Below are 21,196 nucleotides of genomic sequence, written 5' to 3' on the forward strand. Positions count from 1 at the left end.
TAAGTAAATGGAACTGGACAGAAATCTTTGCAAGAGTAGCAACTGTGTTTCATGCACTGCTGATTCTATGTATGTTAAGTCCAAGACAGCTCCACTTTTGCCATTTCCCCAAACTGCACCTGCAGGTTCTGCCCTCTTGTCAAGTCTGGAAGCCTTCCCACAACGGGTCTGTCTTTACAGATTCACAACAGGGAGGGGATCAACCCAGAGCCCCTTGAGATCCTACACTCAAATAGCTCCAGCATGCCCCAGCTTGCCCTTGCTGAACAGCCGCTCATCTGGCACAATGGTTTCCAGCACCGACAGGTAATTCTCCTGCCATCCAGGAGCCAGGCTGCTCCACATCCCCTGTGGGTGTGGGGGACAGCTGCATTTATTAACTGCTGCAATTTTCACTGTGGAATCAAGTCTGTCAAGGGTAGCTTTCAGCCACCCCTCTCCTCCAGGATTAGGGGAGTTTGTCAGGATGGAGAAAGGCCTCACCCCTAAAATCCCATGTCCAAAAGGTTTAGTAATACTACAATGCTGAATGGTACCCCAACACTTGCTTTGTATCATAATGATTCAGATGGCATCACCCATCCCTCCAATCTCCTATCTTTGAAGTGTTGAAGTATTAGGAAGTCTGAATCTATGTATTGACATTGCTTTCGAAGATGAATTTGAAGCTAAGGCTCTGTAAACGTTTTCCCATGGGCTAACTCACAATGACTTTAAGGTTGTTGTTAACACAGTAAAAAAATCCTGTGAAGTTCTGTGCTCTGCAAACTACTTCTGTTTTGCTAACTGAAAATTAGCTTTTGCACTTTTCATGCTATTAGATAACAGTTGGAGAAAATGATCCAGCCTGAGCTGCTAAAATTGCTCACTTTTCACTCGACGCTCTCATTTTAACTAGTGGAACTCAACCTCATATTTGAGCAAATCCCCATTTTCCCTTGCCTTTTTCTATGTATAAGGATGGCAGTCGATGGCCTTTATATTTGCATATGTGCATGATTTGTTTCTGACTGATGGTTTTTGCTTTTAAAACTTTAGCTCAAGCAGAAATGTATTCCATAAAAATACACATTTTCAGAAAACGGTTTGTCTGGTAAACTCATGTTTACACATAAACTGCATTTTATTCTGATAGATGTATTCTTACTTTCTTTGCTAAATGAATTAATGTAAAATGTGATTGGAAAAACACAATCATCATTTCAGATTAATACAATGCACACAACTGATTTTACTGTTCATGCTATTCTCTGTGCACAGGACCTGAAAGTAAAAGCAGCCGAGCAGAAAAGCCTCATTGACTTCATTGAGTCATGTGTGGAAAAGATGCAGCCACAATTTGAGGACAGCATAACTCAGAAATTAGAATCAAGGTACAAAATAACAAAGTCAGTTACCAGATTCAGTGATGTAAAACTGGCTAAACCTGCTGAAACTTTGCAGTGGCATCATTGGTTCTGTGCAGGAATGTGTGCCTTTAGAAGAAAAATTGCAGAAGCTAGGAGATTTCTGCCATCAACAGACTAGAGAAATGAAGTCTCATTTATGTGACAGTCTCTCTGATATTGGGCTGACTGCAGTGTTCAGAGTCAGTCTTGATATCAGGCAGGACTGACAGCTGCCATAAACTAAATCAGGCCCATGCGGAGACAAGCTGGGTATCGCTGTTCACAGCCTTTGCTATACAAATGCACAGAGACACCCAGCCAGGTTTAAAGGCAGCATCTTTGAAAAGGGGGCATTGGAATCATGCACCTTCCAGCATGGAACCAAGGCACGCTACAGGACTATGCTCCCCATTTCAGAGATGGAGGCTGCCAGTAGGCTACTAGGGTGTTTCACGGGAAGGGAAAAGCCCGAAGAAATGTATCAAAGCTTGGATTAAAGGTCATCCGTGCACTTGGTTTTACTCTAGTTTTGAGGCAGGAGGAATAGAAACTAAATCTTATACGAGAAGTCTTACAAATCTAATTTTGCTTATTCTGCTTCAGTTATTTGCCATTCTAACAATGTTTTCTCAATACAGCAATGGCGAATCTGATCCAAAAAGCAAGCAGGCTGATCCCACCCTAGCTCCAAAGGACCAAACGGGAAATAAATGGCAGTATTTACAGCAAGAGCTGTCATCAAAAATGAAGTCTCCACTCTGCCAGCTTGCGGAACCTCAGGTTTGTTTAAGTTCAGTAAAACACACTTCTGCATGCAGTTAGTTGTGGTCAAGATAGCAATTAGCATATTTCCCTGCATCATTGTATCATTTCTCTTCATCAAATAACTGAAACCTGTACAAGTGCTCTCCAGAGGAAATTGTACTGCATGCTGTTTTCATGATTGTCTTTTAATTTTACTTTGAGGTAAATAATGTCTCTGAAGTAGTGACTACTAAGCGTAGTGTGGGAGCACATAGGTGAATCCTTGTAGTTAACATTGAGACCAGATGTTATCTGCTTAATTCTTTCAAGAGAACTAAGAGAGTTAGCCAGCAAGCTCCTAGCTGATTTTCGTGGATGTGGGTTAAGTCTCAGTTCTTGCAAATGAGAACATTTTGGTCAAAACAAATCTCTGGCTTCAATTTTGTTCTGCCATTCACCATTGTGTTCTCTCTTTCTCACATATCAAAAGTGGAGTTTGGACTGCAACAAGAGCACACTATGTATTTATTCTGAACAAACTGCAGAATTTTACTGCTTGGAAAAAACTATATTTTCTGTTATAAACAGTTTTGTTCACATTCAATTAGAATGACTAGATTCCCTGTTCTCTGAAATTACTGCATTACATGGAAGAATATCAGTCATGTAAAAGGATGAATGTCAGCTCTTTTTCAGACTTACACTACAGTGAGCAGCAGGGCTGCCTTAACACAAACTACAACTTGTAGGCCTTAAAGGTGGGAATCAGAGGCTTCTTTTTCAGTCAATCTCCCATCAGGGCATAGCCTACCCAACTAATTTTTACTAGTAAAAAGGGAACCCTGCTATCCAGGTGCTTTATATTAATGCCTTGAAACTTTCATTTTAATGGTTTTTGAGAGGAGTGTTATCTAATTGCCCATAGCCCTGTCTTCATTTGAGCTGTTCACCTAATTGCAATGTTCTTTTTCCAAATGTTAGATTACAACAAAGATGAACATGCTGCCCCGAGGCACATTCACTAGTGCAGGAACGCCAACTGTGGAAGAACTGAAAACTTACACTGTCCAACTGGGAGACCTAAGCCAAGAAGCAAACGTGGTACATGCACAGGTAAAAATGGCATGTCCTAGCATTGCAAAAAATACCAGGGATTCTAAACACAAGACACTGTTTGGGCACCGGGAAGCATAGCCATTAATGATATTACTGCAGATGGCATTCACCGTAGTGTGGCTTTTGCATCAGGTATGGACTATAATGTAGAAATCAGCTTAGGATTTTGAGAGGTAACATTTCAAGTTTCGGCTATGATTCTTCTGATACCTGAATCCAAAGATTTGCTAGTGTGGGTAAAACTCCTCAAACTGTATAAATATAAAGCAAGGAGCCTGTGAAAAATGTCATAAATCTGCAGTATTGGAGCTGACAAAACAAATTTTGTTGTGCCCATTCCTGGGATTAAGACACCTGTAAGACCACAGCCACTCCCAATACATAAAGGGTCATTGTCTCAGCTTTGGCCTTGACAGTTCTGAATATTACATGCATATAACTCTCATCCAAGTCTGTCCCTCAGTATTTCATTAATTACATTTTATTATTAGCTGACTGAACCTCTAACCTTATATGACTGAATAAATCTTAGCCATGCCTTGGGTGAAAGTACTGAAAACTTCTGACTTGCCTTACCCAGGATAATGTGGCAGAGGAAGTCTCTTCCAATTTGGACAGAAAATTGTTTGAGCTGCTTCTGGCAATCAGCCGATGTTTGAATAACATGGAGGAAATGTTAAACACCTCAGTGCTCTCCACCGAAGAGGCAGCCGTGCAGCAGGCTCTTTATGAGGTAAATGTCCTAAAGCATCCAGGGAAGAAGAAACCTCAGTGCATTTGTGTTACAACAGAATATATATGGCCTGATATTTCCTCTCTGTTTTGCTGGTATTATTCAGGAATAACACCACCAAACAGATTTGGGCCTATTGCTTTTAACAACAATTATCAACTTGAGCCCTGCTGCCTTTTACAGGCAAGAGTCCTTGGACAGAGACCATTTTCACTCATGTTATCTTTCTTTCAACCCTTTAGACTCTTTCTGTCGAGCTGCAAAAACTTCATGCTGATCTGAGTGATAAAAAGGATGACCTTCTAAAGTCTATTAGTTGTGCTGGTGGGAGCACAGATGTGTTCTGTGAGTGCTTTAACAACTTGCAGGCACGGCTGGAACAAACTCAAGCTGCCACTGCTTCAAGGAGCAACTCAATGAAAGCTGGGCTGGATCATAATAGCAATTATCAGGTACTCCACTGCCAAATGCACATCTTGTTTCACAGCATCTATTAGACTTGTCAGTGTTAATGCATTTGGGTTACAGATGAGCACTCTATAATGGGCTTGCCTTTTTTTTGGTACTAAACAAACTTGTCTTGGCCTCTCAAGAAGCAAATTAATTTTGCTGTTTACAGTGCTGTTTGCAATGCTGACTACATTAAAGGCCTTGATTACAGTAGAAAATCTGCATGCAGAAAAGATGGAATTAACCTGGGATCCCATGCACGCTGAGCTACAGGCTAAAGCAAGTTTCTGTGTGTAGGGATTAGGCCAAAGAGGGTTTCATATATTCCTTCTGCTGCTCTGTGGACACAGGAGAGGCAGGCTTTTTCCCTTTTGGTGCCATGTGTGGCATTGGGCTACTTTTAGCGATGTATTGGGGGCTTGATTTGACCCTTTGTATTTACTGTTCCTTTAGATTTTGTGCTGCAGAAACTATAGTTTTGCGAATTTGTGTTTTTCTGTTCTTTTTCAGAAAAGCAGATAATGAGGAGCTTTTCTATAGATTCTTGTGATGGGCTACATCTAGTAGCTATTGCTGGAAAATATTCAGATCAGGTATTTAGGTTGAAGTAAGGAAAGAAAAGCCTGGTCTTTGAAATACAGTTTCCAATGTCCAGCAAAATTCCAGTGTGCTCACCGTCTGCAAGCCAGCCTAGCTCTTTACTGCTGAATAATAAAACAGTTCCTTTGAAGTACACTGGGATGTTGTTTCCAAACAGTAGCAGGACTAGTCTTGCAATGTTTAGTTATGCAAAATCCATGGAGCTTCATCAGTCGCCGGTAATGGGGTCATTTTCTCATTTTCAGAAGAGAAGAATTTGTTTCTCAGTAAGTTTCACAGATTTTTACGGTCATAGAGGATCATTGTGACAGAGACTACACAGACTTACACTACACAGACTACGGAATTTCATTCTCTAAATTACTGCTTTAAGCCCATAATGCACATGCTTTATTTTGTTTTTTAAAAGAGGAAAAAATTGCTTTTGCTGCAAGAAGTAACCATTTTGTTTGCTGTGTAATTTTGTCTGGCCATTACTATATTCCTAATATGTGATATACTTACGATGTTTGTTTCTTTTGCAGAATGAAACCAGGCTGCTCTATGACCAGTTAACTGAGAAAAAAGCTACTCTGCAACAATGTTTGAATGCCATACGTGGACATAATGTTTCCGAACAGCTTCAGGTAATTTCATTTGAAGGAAAAGAGAGGAAAAATCTCAGCATTAGCTATTATTTCCAGTTTTGTGTAGTCTATTAAGTTTCATATTTCCTAAAGTTTGAGTCTTACTTAGGTTTTAAGAATGGAGGAAGGAGAGAGTTCAGTATTCACCACCCTTTTTTTTCTTTCTTTCTTTCTTTCTTTTTTTTTTTTTTTTTTTTTTAACTACACCTCAATCTGTAGTCAGACCTAATTCCAATCCTTTTAGTAGTTGGAGTGGAGGAACCAGTCTCTCCACAACCTCTCAGAGCAAATACACCCCCCACACTACAGCAGGGAAGAAAAAGAGCTACACAAAGTACAGCACTTCACACATTATGCCTTTTTTATAAGCAAAACTAGCTTTTCTTTGTGGGAATAGGACTCCAGTATTTATATCTGCTCATTCAGCATTTATAAGCACTTTATCATATGGCATTTGACCAGTTAAGCTATTTTCTTTGACCTTCATAGGAATTAGCAGAGAAGTGGAAATGAATAGACTGCATATACTCCCCAGAATGGTCATTGGCCATCTATCTACTTGTTGGTGAAGCAAAGAGGATGTCCCAAGACTTTTTTTGTTACAGGCTCATAACCTTGTTTACAGGCATAACTTTCTGCCAGGCTGAAAGCTATGTTCAGAACTGCCGAATCCCCTAGCAGGTACTGCTGCCTTAGATATATTCTGTCAAGTAACCCCTCTTGGAAAAGAAATGCCAGAAGTACATTCCCTTCCTTCAGAGAGAACCTGTCTCAATCCATCCCTGACTGACTCTTTCTGATTCATAAGAAAAATGGTATTTTCTGACTCTGTGATTCCTTTTAATGACTGCTCTTGAATTAGTAAACTGAAATGCATGTTGAATGTTGAACTGAGACACAAGACCTGAATTCCCTTCCTGGCTGTGCCATGTGAATCCAGTGAGCTGTGTCATGAATAGTCTTGTCTATTTAGCTTATAAGCTTGTTGGATCTCCGTGTCTCATTGTGAACTTATGACGTGTTGGCAGAGCAGAGATCCAGCCCCTGGATCTGCTGTGCTACTAGTAATAATGGAAGGTTTAGTGGAACAGAACTCTTCCTGATAGCTTATTTTGTCCTTAATTCAGAAAACCGATGCCTGTGCTTTGGAGCTGCAAAACTTTGAAAACCAAGTAGCAAAATTGAGAGGCCATGGGGAAAGATTTCAGTTACCTATCACCTTAATCCAGGAAGCTTATAAATTAGAGGTAAGAGCACAGTATAGTTTCCACTTACTCAGCAAGGTTTGATTCTTCTAAGCAATGTATTTTTAGCATCAAAAGGCTGATGGTTGGTTATTTTGCATTCTGGGAATGTGTGTGTGGGTTTGTAGGATTCATTTCTGTCCTTTGTGAATCACTAAACTGTGTTTACATTGTAGGATGTTTTGGATGACATGTGGGGGATTCTGAAAGCAAAGTATGTGGAGCTGAACTCTCCTTCGGTCAGTGAGAGCCAGTATGAGGACTTACTTCGTGGATTTGCAGAGCTGGTAGCTATTGGACGAGAGAAGATTGCACAAGATCCAAAGCAGCTAACAAAAAGCAGAGCAGCTCTACAGTCTCACTTGGAAAATCATAAGGTATAAGATGCTTATCACAGCACTGCTCAGATCAGCATAGCAGGAGCACTGGTTTTTGTGACTGGTTTCTCTCCAGTGTTATGGAGAAGAATGACTAGCTCATAGCATAGGGGAGGGACTAGAGTACATGCAGAAAACAAAGCAAAGTTTTCAGTAGACCAAAATAGGACCCACTAAAATATGAAAGAGAGGTTGTTATTACAACTGCAGTTTTGGTGATAAATTAAGATCAGGATTTCAGTTTTGTCAGTCTAATCTACTTTGGCTTACCTCAGAACATATTGATGTGTGAGGAAAACACATGTCCTTCTAATTACTGGTAACAAATCAGTAGTGAGATTCCTGAAGTTGCTGTCTGGCAATTGGGAGTTGAGCCTTTGCTTTCAGCATTCTGTGCCGTCGTGATCTGATGGAGGAAACTTACCCATAACAGCTCTTTTTCTGAAGGGAGAATAGTTTAGATCCTCCCCTTGGCAGCCCAGTGTCCCCTGTATCCAGTGCTACATGCTTGATGGCAGATGGGTGAGAATGCACCTGCATCCTTGCTGTCCTGCTGCTTGGCAAGAAGCCCTGGCCAATGCTAGTCACTTGAAGATGTCTCTGTCACGTCAACACCTTGATTTAACTGCTTCATGTAGCTCAAAGTCCCTTAAGAATTGCTTCAGGATGCTAAGCACTGCAAACCACTACTCCAGAGTCATAGGAATGGTGTTTGCCACTCACAAATTGCCCTTATCAAAGCAAAATGTTAGGAATTTATTTAAAAAGGAAAACAAATAATGTATCTGCAGTCCAAGTATACATACATTGATTTACAAAAGCAAAAGAAAACTGCAAAAGCCATTTTCCCTGCCCTCGTTATCAAGACTTATCAGGATGCTCACACAGCCTATGCCTGGGGTATGGTCCTTAAGTGAAATTCTTGTACTAGGTATTAGTTCTTAGTGAAGAAGATCTTGACTGAAGAGTGTGATCTTAAACCCTCAAAGCTTTTTTTGTGGGTGAAAGTTCTGTTGAGATTCAGACATTTCCCAAGAGCTCAGCTGAGCCATAACTAAATCAAACTGTTACCTTATAGTTATCCCAAAGGATTATTGTGCCCTGCCTACTGCTTAGGCCTTAGAACTGCTAATACCCTTGGTGCTTGGAGTCACCTCGCAACCAGGTGAAACAAACTGGATAATGGCTGTCAGGTGATAACTACCTCACACTAAACTAGGAATTTATTTATAGTTAAACTCTTCCTTCCATCATCTTCCTACAATATCTTCATATTTCATATGAACTGAAGATGTAAATGTAGATCTTTTTCTTTAGAAATGTATAAATGAAAATAGTGTATGCAACTCATCACTGGTTCCTGACTAACTGTAAGATGATCAGTAACTGCCTATCTTGGGGTGATGCAGAATTTGAATAGAAGGCTCCTGACTCTATGAGCTATGAGAGAACCTGAAACTGGCTGCTCTTCTCAGTGAGTCTTCTCTGTCTTCTTCATACTCCTGCTGTGGGTGTGTGATGTCTCTTAAAGACCAAGCTTTAACTTGTTTTTTTCAGGACTTTTTCCACAACCTCATGACCCACATGGCTTTCATGCAAGCATTTTCCAAGAAAGTGACTCCTTCCATCCTACAAAAGAGAGAGGAATTCTGGAGAGAGCTGGTGAATGAAGTCAAGTTGCTGGAGCAGAAGGCTTGCCAGTATGGTATACACTTAGAGAGCCTGTTAAAGGTAATGAGTCAAAAGAAATCCAGAGTGAAAACTGGAGGGAAGAAGAAGAGTTGTGTCTTGGGGATCCCTTTCCGTACCAGTGATTCTTTGGCTAGTAATTGTCCCTTCCTGTCTCCATTGGACAGCAACAGTTTATTTCTTGTTCTGTATGTGTCATTAAACTGGCTTTTTTCCTTGAAAACCTCTGAAAGTGGACATTTCAACTCATTATTTTGACATGGGTGGGACTTTATGACTTGTTGCAGTAATTTTTGAGTGCCTGGACTGACAGAAGAGCCCTTTAAGGCACAAAAATACCAGCACCGCTTTAAAATAGAACTTAAAACACCCTTAGAGAATAAAAAATTAAGTATACCACTTTAAAATAAGAAAACTTGAAGATATTGGAGAATGAAATAATTAATTAATCTGTGGTAAAATCATGTCTTACTCTAAGATTTCCATATTATTCACCTATTTTCATGTTCTGTTTTATTAAAGCAAGAGCTGCTGTTGCTAGAATAAGCATTAAGGGCTCAGTCTGGTGTAGCAAAAATGCAGGTAGATGCATGCTATGTTAATGATGCAATGTATTTTTTTAGGAATGGATGGAATTTGATGATGAATGCCTAGTTTTCAATAAGGAGTTAGAGGCGCTTGCCTCTACGTTGCCCACTGTGAATTTGGTTGAAGAAACAGAAGAAAGATTAATGGAAAGGATTGTACTTCTAGAGGTATTTATGTGTCTGTGTCTCTGGTTTTCTTCGTGGATCTGTAGAGCTGGCAAAAAGATTAGTTAGAATATGAGGAGAAGACAGTTTGCAGGGCACTGTTTCCTTTGTGCCCTTGTCTGTGTGTGGATGCAAGCTGAAAACTTACTTTTAAAAGTAGCAGGGGATTGGGCTGCTAATTTCAGCCATGGGCTGGGCTGCAAGTTCATTTAAGTGGGAGTAATGACTATAGCTACTTCAGAACTTGGTCTTCAAATGCAAATATTTGTGAGTAGGTAGTGTGCAGGCTACATGAATCCCAAGGACAGCAGAGAGCCTTGGAGTGAACACAGAGACACTTCTCTCTAATTCAGGAACAATTTTCATGCCATGATGTAAAACCTATGGAAGAGGAGAATCAATCTAGTGCCTTCAAATATCTGAACCCCTGGTTACAATAGAAGGTCTACAGATTTACCAGCTCCTTTTAAAATCCTGTCCTGATTTCTATCTGACCAAAGAGAATAAAATTCCTTTTGTACAGAATGACAAATAGGCTCCCAGTTTCTTCCCAGCTGCATCTCTGGTGGCAAAGCTACACCTTTAGTTAGAACCTCAACTTCAGTTGGAAACATATTATCTATGGTTTAAATGCATTTTAATGTAAGGATATGAAAGCAGCCTTTATGGTTGTTTTATAAAGTTAAGAAGAAATAGTGTTCAATAAACTTAGTGATGTATCTTCAGAGAGCGCTCTACATTCCTCACAGATTTGACCTTTCTTGGTCTTCAGAGGACCATTTCTATTAGAAATTCTTGAACTAATGAGTCTTTGGGTCTATATTGAGTCCAGTAGGATATTTAAATTCATACACTGATTCATACACATGTAAAGGCAAAAAGGACTACTGTAATTTAATCTAGTTAACTGCATGAAACAGATCATTGGACATTCCCAGAAAATTCTGAGTTACAGTAAAGCTTTTGAAATAAATCAACAGTAGATATCTACAATCATATTGGCCCTCTGATGCTTTTGATGCCTGTTGCACTGAGACAGGAGACATGCAATATTGCTGTATCCATTCAGTGTGAAGCTGCCTGGGTTCCTTTGGCTTTTTAAGTTCTTAACTAGCTCTTAACTAGCTGTTCACTCTTAAGTCTTTATTTGTCTTTAAAGACATCAGAAACAAAGTAGTAAAGCTTTAGAAGATGCTTTTGGGGGGAGTCCCAGCACTGGAGTTTCACAGTTTCAAGGACAGAGCAGAGTAAAATTCTCTGGGGCTTAATTCCTGTGAGAGAAATATCCCTATTAATAATATTGTACAAGCCCCTTATGCCTGGAGAGAAGTGAGATACTTGCACACCGCACAATTGCTGTTTTCTGCCTTCTCCCTAGGACTGATCTACTTCCTGTGGTGTTTTTTTTTCTTTTTTTTTCCCTTTTCTCATTTTGACCTTCCAGTGAAGTGTAGCAATGATGAAATGATGCTTTATATTTATTCAGCAGTCTAAACAAACCAGACCACTCCTATGTCTTTTACTTAATGTCTTCACTGTTCACTCTTCATTCCTCCCTGCCACTATTATTCAATAATTATCCCAACAGCTTCCTTCAAAACACAGCTAACATTTTTTTAAACAGGATAGAGCCAGAAGGCCATCTAAGAACAGGAGGGCAATAACTTTCTGGTGGGGGCAGTCATATATTTGGACAATGCAGCCAGATGTGATGGAGAGTTTTTGTCCATTGCTTGAGGTTTACATGTGTCAAAAAAGCCCATCAAATCATAACACAGTCATTCTAATAATGTATGAAATTATATTGAGATCTGTCTTGATCTATCCAGGGGAAACAAAAAAACCCCAACCTGTGTCCCTTTTTTATGTAATGAAGTACAGATTCCTTCTGTTTGGAAAATAAAATACATGACAGAGAAAATTATATGTGTTTTGCTAGCTGTGTTTTCAGTTTTTAAAATATTATTGTTTTGCAAACTTCCCATATTCTGATAGCAAATCAAAAGCAGTGTTGATGAAAAGCATGCCAGGCTGTACCAGATGGTGAAAGAAGGGAAGAAATTGCTGACTGCTGTGAGCTGTCCAGAAATAAGAAGCCAGATTGGGAAGCTGGAAGAGCAGTGGTTGTCTTTAACCAAAAAAGTTGGCCATGAACTACACCGACTTCAGACATTACTCAAACTCTTGGTCAGGTGGGTATAACTCAAAAGCAATTAGCGATATCAGCTAGAAATTAGCTTCTAACCTTCTATAGATGTATTTTCTGAAATATGGCAGTGAATTAATAAATAACACAGCTCCTTTAACTTAAAAATGAGAAAAAGGAAAAAAAACAACCCAGTGATTATGAGAAAAGTGGCCCTTTATTACACAGCTGATCTTTTCTCACTCTGTAGACAAGTGCTTCACTTCCTACTTATTTTTGTAGGAAAATATTTTGATTGCTGCCATTGCAAAGTCAGTGCATCTAGGTGAGAGTTAGCTGCATCGTGCTGCAGTTTTTACATTGGAAGTATTAACAGAAGCTCTGATCATGCTGCCCTAAGCATTTTGGCCTGCTATGAATGCAAGCTAGCCTTGATTCCCATGCAAAAGCATAATGTACCTGTCTGTGCACGTACCCTATCCCCCTTACAAATGTTCAAGACCTGGCTGACATGCTGCCTTAACTTGTGTTTTGAAGCTCTCCAAAGGGGGATGACCCAAGCATGCTCAATGCTTTCACATGCCCCAAGCCAACTGTCAATGCAGTCCTGGCAGTCAGGTGGAGACAGTTTGGGGTTCTACAGCCCAGTCCACCAGCTGATGTTCCAAGCTCAGCTCTCCCTGCACCTGGTCTGTGTGCTCTGAGCTCAGGCTGGCTGGACCCATAGTGTGGACAGAGCATGCCAGTGTTTGTTGGTATTTACCTCTGCTGTGTATTCTGCACTATATCTCGCAGTGTGCACAATCTCTTCTGGTGGTTTTGACCTCCAGCAAAGCTCTTTTCACCCATGTGAGCTTGTCCTGGCAACTGCTGGGTGAATACAGAAAGAGGATGTTTTCAGGGAGAGCAGAGCAGCTGAAAAGAGCTGATAGGAATAGTCTTATGCGTACCTCCAGCAGAACTGCCGTGTTGCACATCGATCCATGCTTCTGCAGGATTGTGTAGCAGAATAGGTGCCAGAATAGCACATGCCTCCTCACAGAGAGGAGGACAACTTGGGGGGTGAGAAATGTATCCTAGACTCAGCTAAGAGGTATATGTTTGTGTGTTTCGTTCCCTCCTTGTAGCTACAACAGAGACTCAGAGGAATTAATGAAATGGCTGGATTCTGCTCAGCAGAGAATGAATTTTTGGAAGGAGCAGTCTCTCAATGTGTCACAAGATCTTCCCACCATCAGGGATAACATCAACAGCCTGTTTGTAAGTCATTTCTCCTGCCAGGTTTAGATAAGGCATTGTACTTCCAGGGAAAATGACCCTTTTGAGTGGTGTTTTTATTTGCCATGACCCAGAAGCTGCCCACATAATATAGCACTGAATGGCTGTGTGTGCCAAAGCCACTCCATTATCTGTGTGGGGAGCCATTAGGGTGGGAGGCCACCAAAGGTCTTCCTTCAGATTGCAAGGACAGCCAGAGTGCATAAATCCAAATGGAATCCTCTCATAATGAGCTCCCAACTGCAACACATCACAGCCCATCCAGGTTCTCTTAGGCACCTACAGCGTAGCAGCATGGTGTCTGTCTTCCTCCTGATGCCAAATACCACATACAGCAGTTCAGCCAAGCTGATGGGCCACTTACCGACTGAATTTGGAGTATGTGCTCAGGGAACAGGGGTGAAGACAGTGGTGCTGTGAAGATGGTCAGACAAATTCAGGGAAGAGAAACATGCTGAATTGTATTTCATGTCTTTGCCTGCCCCCTGCTGCTGTGCTCGCCTTGTATGACTAGCTAGGAGGTTCAGCCCCAATGTGAGCCCTGACAGAGGGAGTCTTGCACAGTGGGAAAGCAAAGCATCGTGAAGGTTGGACTGGTAGGTGTGAGCTGGCCAGAGACTCAGGGATTGGGATTGTTCCCCGGACCTCTGTGTGAAGTTGGGATCAGGATATTCCCAGTCCTTGTGGAGCAAAAGGTGGCATTCAGCATTGTATCAAGATAGGCAGAAGATAGCAAGATAGCCTTACCTGCTGCCAGAACATGTTGAATTTAGGTTTTCTGAACTTTACAAACTTGCTAAAATCTGTTTGTTGAGGCAGTTCATCCTGTCACTGAAAATCTGGTTCGTCTTCTTTATTTAAATAGATACATAAATATTTATCCTCTCTTAAATTTCTCCCATGCACCTCAGACATTCTCTAAGGAAGTTGATGAAAAATCTTCCCTGAAGTCATCTGTGGTGAGCACTGCCAACCAGCTCTTTCATGTGAAGCAAGCTGATACTGCAGCACTTAGGTCATCTTTGGCAAAGTTTGAGCAAAAATGGGGAGAACTGATTACACAGCTCCCAGCCATCCAAGAAAAGCTTCACCAGGTGAGGAGAAACTCTGCTGCCATCTCTCTGTTCGAGCTAAATACTTTAAAATGTTGCTGCTGGAATTCAGTTGGCTACTCCATAAAGCCCCCAAAGCACCTCTTTTCTAATTAGCTGTCTGTCTTGCTTTCAGAATAGCCCCAATATTGTCCTGCAGTTTAATTATTGCAGTGTTCTTCCTGGGCTGTTTTGCACATATCTATCATCTTTACAGTTTTATATGAAAGTCTGTTACAATTAGAAATAATTTTATTTCAAATTTCTGAATTCTCGAACTTTTCTTAATTTAAGTTGTATGCCCCTCTGGAGCACAGTGCTCACTTTCAAGTTCATACCGCTATAATTGCAATTATAGTGCCTGAGCCTTTCTAAAAATACAGATGTCATCTTTTTTGATATTTCTAACAAGCAGAGTGTGGAGGATTCATTATATGCTTTTCCCCCAGCTTCAGATGGAAAAACTTTCATCACGGGAAGCTATTGCTGAACTAATGACCTGGCTGGACCATGTGGAACAACAGCAGGGACATGAGGAGCCAATAAATTCACAATGTAGTGCTACCCAAGTCAGAAGCCTTCTTCAGAAGTACAAGGTAAATGGGAAGCTGTAAGTCCAGGCCTTCTGCAAGGTGTTTGGCTGTAAAAAGGATGGAAACAGCCTACAGGCACTGTCATATCCTTCCCCTTGCTCTTAGGAGGGTTCCTCAGTCTCGAAGGTGCCTTAACATCTTCCTTTACAAAAACCTTTTGCTTCTATGCCACACAAAATACTTCCTGCCCTGCAATGCGGCTACTGCCTGCTGTGCTATAGTCTCCTTTTCCTCATGCTGTCCCATCTGTCTCACTTGGTTTGCTCTCTCTTGCTTGGTTTGCTCTCTCTTACATTTAGATTATAAAATGTGTTGAGCAGGAAAGCTTTGCTTCCTTAGGAAGGTAGACTCTGTGTTTGTGCTGTGTTTTAGTCTGTCTTTTCAACAAGAAATACCTCATAATGGAGCTCCATAACCAGGATCCATTTAACTAGAGAACAGGGTTTTTGAATATTACGTCTCATCAAAAGAGCTAACCTGCTAGGAAGAAGGGACAAGATGAACATCCCTGCAGAGAGAGAGGCTGCAGCAGACTCTTGGCTCTGTTCAGATGCTAATGCACCAATGACAGAGGCTGATTGCTCCAGACACAGGAAGGATTCAAGCCATGCTTGTACCTCCATAGCTGCCAGGGAGCACAACCTCAGGGCACAAAGCCCTACAGAGCCATATTTTGCTCTGCTCTTGCAGAGCTACCGAGCAGTGCTCTGGACTCAGGATGACAGTTCTCAGTCTACAGCTGCAGTTCTCAGACACTTTGGTACTGCACATGAGGCAAGTGCCAAAGTAAGCATTTCTTTCCAAGTCCCTTAGTATAGCAGATATATAACATTTTGGTCTATATCAGTTGGATTTGGTAGTTGGAACATGTAGGTGAGGTGCTGTTTTTAACCCTTCGGATATTTAGAGATCAGTTTGTAGGTGTGTTTTCTGTACTTATCAGCAACGAGGGGATGTGTATGCTGAGAAGAAAGCTGGATGAGGGTCATGATTCCTATAGGGAAGCAGCTATGGCTTCAGTACCTCTGCTGTGCTGTTCCCTGGTGGCTTTTTTCTGGGTTCTACTAGATACAATGAGGAGCCCTTTCCTGCCCTCTTCTTCTAAGACCTTCTGAAACAGAAAGGCATTCCCTTATGTTGTTCTCACTTTGCGTGTAGTTTCTCACTTGTCTCTGTGGGCAAGGACTCTGGTGCTGGAGGACACTTCTTCCTCCCAGATATTCTGATGTTCTATTCTGATACTAGATATTTTGATAAAGGAGCACAAGCTCTTGTCTGCACTTGTCTGTGAGTTGCAGGAGAGTGGAAAGGCCTCAGTCTTAGCCTAACCTGGCAGTGTGATGGTATTGTCCAATAGATAAAGTATTGGGTCTGGTACGCCTAGGTTTTATTCCCTGCTCTGGCACTAGCCTGTTCTCACCTTGAGCTGCCCATGTAATGATAGTGATTTTCTGCAAAAGTGGATGGAAATAACTACACAAATATAGAATGGTAAAAATTGAGAATTATTGCTACAGCCAGGTCTCTTTCAGAAAAATATTTTAGGCCATGGTTCAGAATAAGCTGTGAATGTCCCATAACTATGCCTTGAAGCATCATTGGAACTGATCGGATTAAAACTGCCAAACTAATTGTTTTATGGGTTTTTTTTGTGTGTTTTTTCCCCTCCAGGAATATATGATGGAAATGAACTTTAAGCAGTGGATGGTAGATTTTGTTAACCAGTCACTCTTGCAGATGAGCACTTGTGATGTGGAAAGCAAGCGGTATGAAAGGACAGAATTTGCTGAGTGTCTTGGAGAGATGAACCTGCGGTGGCACAGGCTGCAGGCATTTCTGAACAGAAAGGTTTGACTGAGTTCTCATTGCTTTCTCTCTCACAACTCTGATCTTGCCTGTGCCAGTGCTCTGTATTTTGCAAGCACCCTTTCTGCCTGAGTCTGAAAACACTGTTGAACACAGAGAGACTCTCTGTGCTCTCTGCCGTCTGTCCATCCTGCTGTCTCATGGGCAGCCTATAGAGCAGTCTCATAGCACATTAGCTATCAGGTAGTGGGCAGGCATCCAAGCCTCAGCAAAGTCTGGGAAGGTAAATTCTCCTGTAACTTGCAGGGGGGGGGGAATGGACAAAAGCTGCTCTTTGTGACAGCCTGGGATTTACCCTAGTTGGCTGTATTAGGTAGAAAAAATAAGATTCCTCATATGAAGAAAATACAGTCAGTGACATGTCAACAAAGACGACCTATACTGAGAAACTTTTAAAAAGGAAGAACTCAGGGTAGTGTCTGCAGGTGAACCTGTTAGTGAAATCTGTTGAAGCTTTGGGGTACTGTGAAAGTTGAGGCATTTAAAACTCAATGGGAGAAAACACTGGATGGTTTGTGGAAAGGACAAGTGCTACACTGCTTGTTACAAACAGCCAGGTGCTGCTCAACAAATGCAGCACCAAAAAAAGCAAACCACCCCTCCACATGCCATATGATGGGAAGGAGAAATAGGGATATATTAAGCTACCACCTATTTTCCTTTTGTAGCAGTTGGATTTGCCAAAAAGTAATAATTAAGTAAGGAGTGTTGACAGCCATATTCATATGGGGACATATGACCCTGCTGGAGAAAGCACAGCAGGGATCGCTTCCCAGCCCTGCTCCAGCTCTCCTGGGTCACTGGAAATGAGTTACTCTGTGTCTGTGTCCTCCTTCTGTAGTAATTAAATACACTTTCCCAACGGAGTGCTTTGAAGATCAGCAGTTGATAGGCAAATTCTACATGTAGACTAACTATACCAGCACATCTTCTGTGTTGCTCTGTAGAAAATCTGTTCCAGGCAGTGCCTCAGAATTACTTTATTCTAGTGAGGCTAGAAATAATCCATGCATCCAAGAGTAGATACTGCTGCTTGTGTGCCCTGGTGCCCAGGAAAGCTAGTGTGACTCATTTGATATGGAAAAGACATGGGGAAGGTTAGCATCCCAAAATGCAAACATGAGGCTGCTGGAACAAATCCCTCTACCAGCACATTCCTCTTTCACCTCTGTTTTTCTCCTGAATTTACAGGGCTTTGGGAGAAGCTGCCCTCCCTGAATCCAGATATGAAAACTGCTGATCGAACAGAAAATTTCCAAATTTTTCTGACTCAGAAAGTCTTCCAGAAACGTTTTCAAGTGGAAAATTCAGTTCCTGCACAATTAAAAATTTCCATTATGAAATTTCAATTTGGGGGGGTGGGGGGGAAGTTATCTTCTCTAACCATTTTCAAGAAACTGCATTCTAGGATTTAATGGATCCTCAGGACCAGGATTGAAGATAGGAGACCTGAGGTCCCATGCTTATTAGTAACTTTGTCAGTTGGGTTATAGGGAGAATGAGGTTTTCAGACTTCATATGAATGTATCTGCATAGCCCAGGGTCCCCCAACTTGTCAGGTCCGCAGACTGCCAGCTCCAGAACCTACACTGCCTTGTTTTCTTCTCAGGGAGAAGGTCAGATTCTCAAGAGCCAGTAAAACTTTTTAGCTTTTCCTTTCAAAATATTTTCTCTAAATAGCATTTTCAGTGCAAATATTGTAATCTCAAATTTTGTTATGGAAGAGGGAGCCCTGTTTCTACCCACCTCTAGGTTTGAGTAAGTTAAAATAGTTCTGTAACTTTCAGATACAAGACCTGGAACACATTTTGGAGGATATTACTGAAAATGAGAACAAAGCACAGACTCTACGCAACTGGCTGGAAGCTCAGAGTGATCGACTAAGATCTTTACAAACTCCAGCAAGTCTGATCTCTGCACAGAACACATTAGATGATTGCAAGGTAAAGCATTATATGTGTGATACTATTGTAAAAAACATATTAGCACTTTGCTGAATCCAGACTAAAGAACTGCACAGATTTTAACAGAAAAAATGTAAAGGAAGTTGCCATTTCCTAGAAGTATACTACAATGTAATTTTAATTAAAGCATATTAGGTTCAGGTGATAAAGAGCGACGTCCACCTTTAATGTAAATTGCTATTTTGTGGGTTTTTTTCCTGCAACTGAAGATGCATCTGTTGTTGTTCCATGGTATTTGGAATGTTGTGCAGCAATATTGTAGATCTTATTCTAAGATGCCTCCAAAAGAAGTAGTTCTCAGTTCAGCACAGCCATGGCAAAAGCTATCAATTCCATTAGTTTGAAGAGCTCTGTGGTGGAAGTGTCATGGAAACTACACAGTCCAATTTGGAAAAATAGCAACTCTCTCTACTCCTGCCCTAGAATGTAGTATCTCTGTGCCAGCCTCAAGAATCTGGGTGTCCTTTGGTTTTGTTGTGTTTTTCTAGGCATCAGCTCCCTCAAAAATGAGTACAGGTGCAGCCAGCTAATAATTGGCTCCTATAACTCTGACACTCTGCTGTTTACATTCAGTACAGTGTTCCCTCTATTTTTTAACACGGAATATTTGTTCTTTCATTGCCATGGTTACATATGTCTCTCTTGTAGTAGGCTGCTTTTATCACCTAGAGTGCTCTGTTACATACCGAGTTACTTGTCTTCTCTGAAGCGCTCTGAAATGTGTCGAGGGGCCAGAATGGAAGAAAGGTGCTGGCTATCTTTGACTAAAACACTAACCTGCTCATTAAAATTAATTTGCTCAATAAAAATGAGGTCCAAATTTGAAAATGTTTTGGGGACAGTAAGTGGAGGGAAAAAAGGTTGTGGCTTTAAGTGTAGTATTATAGGAAAATGTTACGGCCCATTTTGTGTACAGATATTTACTCATTTTGTGAAGAACTTATTGCTGCGCTTTCCCGAGCATGTCAAGACTAGCTTATAATCTTTCTGATTGTGTTGGGGGAGAAGTTATTCTCCCAGGCATCCCCATTGATTTCAGTGGGGTTTCTCCCATGGGAGACAGCCTCTGACTAAGAGGACAAGCTGAAAATAACTTTCTAGAAGTTGTTAGGATGTCAGGGATCCTTGTATTGCAAAGTCAGTTCTTCTCTTACCTTTGTCTGCTGGAGCAGAGGAGGACCCGAATGCTAACCTGCCCAAGGAAAAGTTCAGCTGCATTAATAGAAAAACTTTTTGCATCTGGAGAGGTACAAAGAGGCCTGCATGATGGCTGAGGAATTAGATCCTGAAGATTTTCTTCCCAAGCATGATGTCCAGTGCTCATGCTGACAGTAAATGGACTGATTCTAGCTCTACCTGCAGGAGACTGTCTAAAGCAGCCACTGTCATTTTGAATTCTGTGAAGCAGTTGTTCTGTGTCAGAGTTGAAATGGTGGTGGTGGTGGTGTTGCATGGCTGAAGAATTACACAGAATTGGTTTTAAAGAAGGAATGTTTATCTAAGCTCCTCACACAAAAAGGTTTTTTTCTATGGTCTCATTGAAAGATCTTATCTATCTTCCTTTTTTTTTTCTTTTCTCATTTAGGAGCTAGAAAATCAACTCACAACTAAATCCAGAACTCTTGATGAGCTCAAACAGAGTTTGGCTTCAAATGGTGGGGCAGAACAAACCCCAGAAGCTCTGTCTCATAGGATAGCTGAGCTCTGTGAAATGGTGGACAGCATTGTGAGCCAGGTAAAAGCTTTGTTTGCATTCAGATTTCCTCCAGTACATATTCTTACCACCAGTGTTATTAATCTTCTTCATGGGATGGCAGGAGCTGGTACAAAAAAGATGCAAAGTATTCCTTACTCTTAATCTTAACCTTCCTAAGAACTTCCTTTTAAGTCTTTACCATAATGTAAATTAATGTATTTCCAATGTTGAGAGAGGAAGAAAAGTCAGATCTCAAAGTAGTTTGAAGTAGTAGGGGACAGAACCTCATCTGCAGTTTAAGAAAATAAATAGCACTGCTATTTTTCTGTCATGTTGAAAAATGGAAACCTTAAACTCTTACTCAACCTGCTTCTCTTTCATACCCTGGTCTTTCTCCCCTGTAGTATGCTGGTGGAAGCTGCATACTCCTGCCCCATTCTCACTGTGGCTTTTCCATCTCCCAATGACTTTCATCCACATGCCTGGATGGCTTACATGATCTTCAAATCCTATGTAGTTTCCAGTTGCTTCAAGGAGAGTCTGGCAGATTGGTTTCCTGTGCAAATTGACTCCCCAGCAGTTTGCATTTATAGTTATATTCTCTTTATACTTGGAACTGATCTTTTTTTATCTAGGTGTAATTGATAGGAGCATGAGATATAATAATGAGTAGATTTATGGATTTAAATTTGTGATAATAAATAACCATATACTGTAGAGGATTATATGTGATGCAGTGATTGTGTTATAGTTAAGATTCCCTTACACTTTCTATTGTAAATGCCTTGCTTTTGTTCCTCAAAACTTTGTGAAAACTGAACCCTTTTGCTTGAACTCTTCCAC

The 21,196-nt window shown here is 41.0% G+C and overlaps 1 protein-coding gene across 5 annotated transcripts in view; it reads left to right on the plus strand.

Annotated features, from left to right (window-relative positions):
* SYNE2 (spectrin repeat containing nuclear envelope protein 2) overlaps nucleotides 1-21,196 on the plus strand; it is a 197,464-nt gene that overhangs the window by 123,393 nt on the left and 52,875 nt on the right. For 4 of the 5 annotated variants that reach the window (XM_075029637.1, XM_075029638.1, XM_075029641.1 and 1 more), the window contains exons 70-87: nucleotides 181-306; nucleotides 1,261-1,373; nucleotides 2,027-2,168; nucleotides 3,114-3,245; nucleotides 3,829-3,981; nucleotides 4,224-4,433; nucleotides 5,556-5,657; nucleotides 6,785-6,904; nucleotides 7,078-7,278; nucleotides 8,836-9,009; nucleotides 9,591-9,722; nucleotides 11,715-11,911; nucleotides 12,993-13,125; nucleotides 14,055-14,237; nucleotides 14,684-14,830; nucleotides 16,499-16,675; nucleotides 18,481-18,636; nucleotides 20,243-20,392. In XM_075029637.1, coding sequence (XP_074885738.1) covers nucleotides 181-306; nucleotides 1,261-1,373; nucleotides 2,027-2,168; nucleotides 3,114-3,245; nucleotides 3,829-3,981; nucleotides 4,224-4,433; nucleotides 5,556-5,657; nucleotides 6,785-6,904; nucleotides 7,078-7,278; nucleotides 8,836-9,009; nucleotides 9,591-9,722; nucleotides 11,715-11,911; nucleotides 12,993-13,125; nucleotides 14,055-14,237; nucleotides 14,684-14,830; nucleotides 16,499-16,675; nucleotides 18,481-18,636; nucleotides 20,243-20,392 — 2,748 coding nt within the window. The remainder of the gene's footprint in view (nucleotides 1-180; nucleotides 307-1,260; nucleotides 1,374-2,026; nucleotides 2,169-3,113; nucleotides 3,246-3,828; nucleotides 3,982-4,223; nucleotides 4,434-5,555; nucleotides 5,658-6,784; nucleotides 6,905-7,077; nucleotides 7,279-8,835; nucleotides 9,010-9,590; nucleotides 9,723-11,714; nucleotides 11,912-12,992; nucleotides 13,126-14,054; nucleotides 14,238-14,683; nucleotides 14,831-16,498; nucleotides 16,676-18,480; nucleotides 18,637-20,242; nucleotides 20,393-21,196) is intronic. The other variant, XM_075029640.1, reaches the window with a different exon arrangement.

The sequence above is a fragment of the Buteo buteo genome, chromosome 6, assembly GCF_964188355.1.
Source record: "Buteo buteo chromosome 6, bButBut1.hap1.1, whole genome shotgun sequence".
Classification (NCBI taxonomy): domain Eukaryota; kingdom Metazoa; phylum Chordata; class Aves; order Accipitriformes; family Accipitridae; genus Buteo; species Buteo buteo.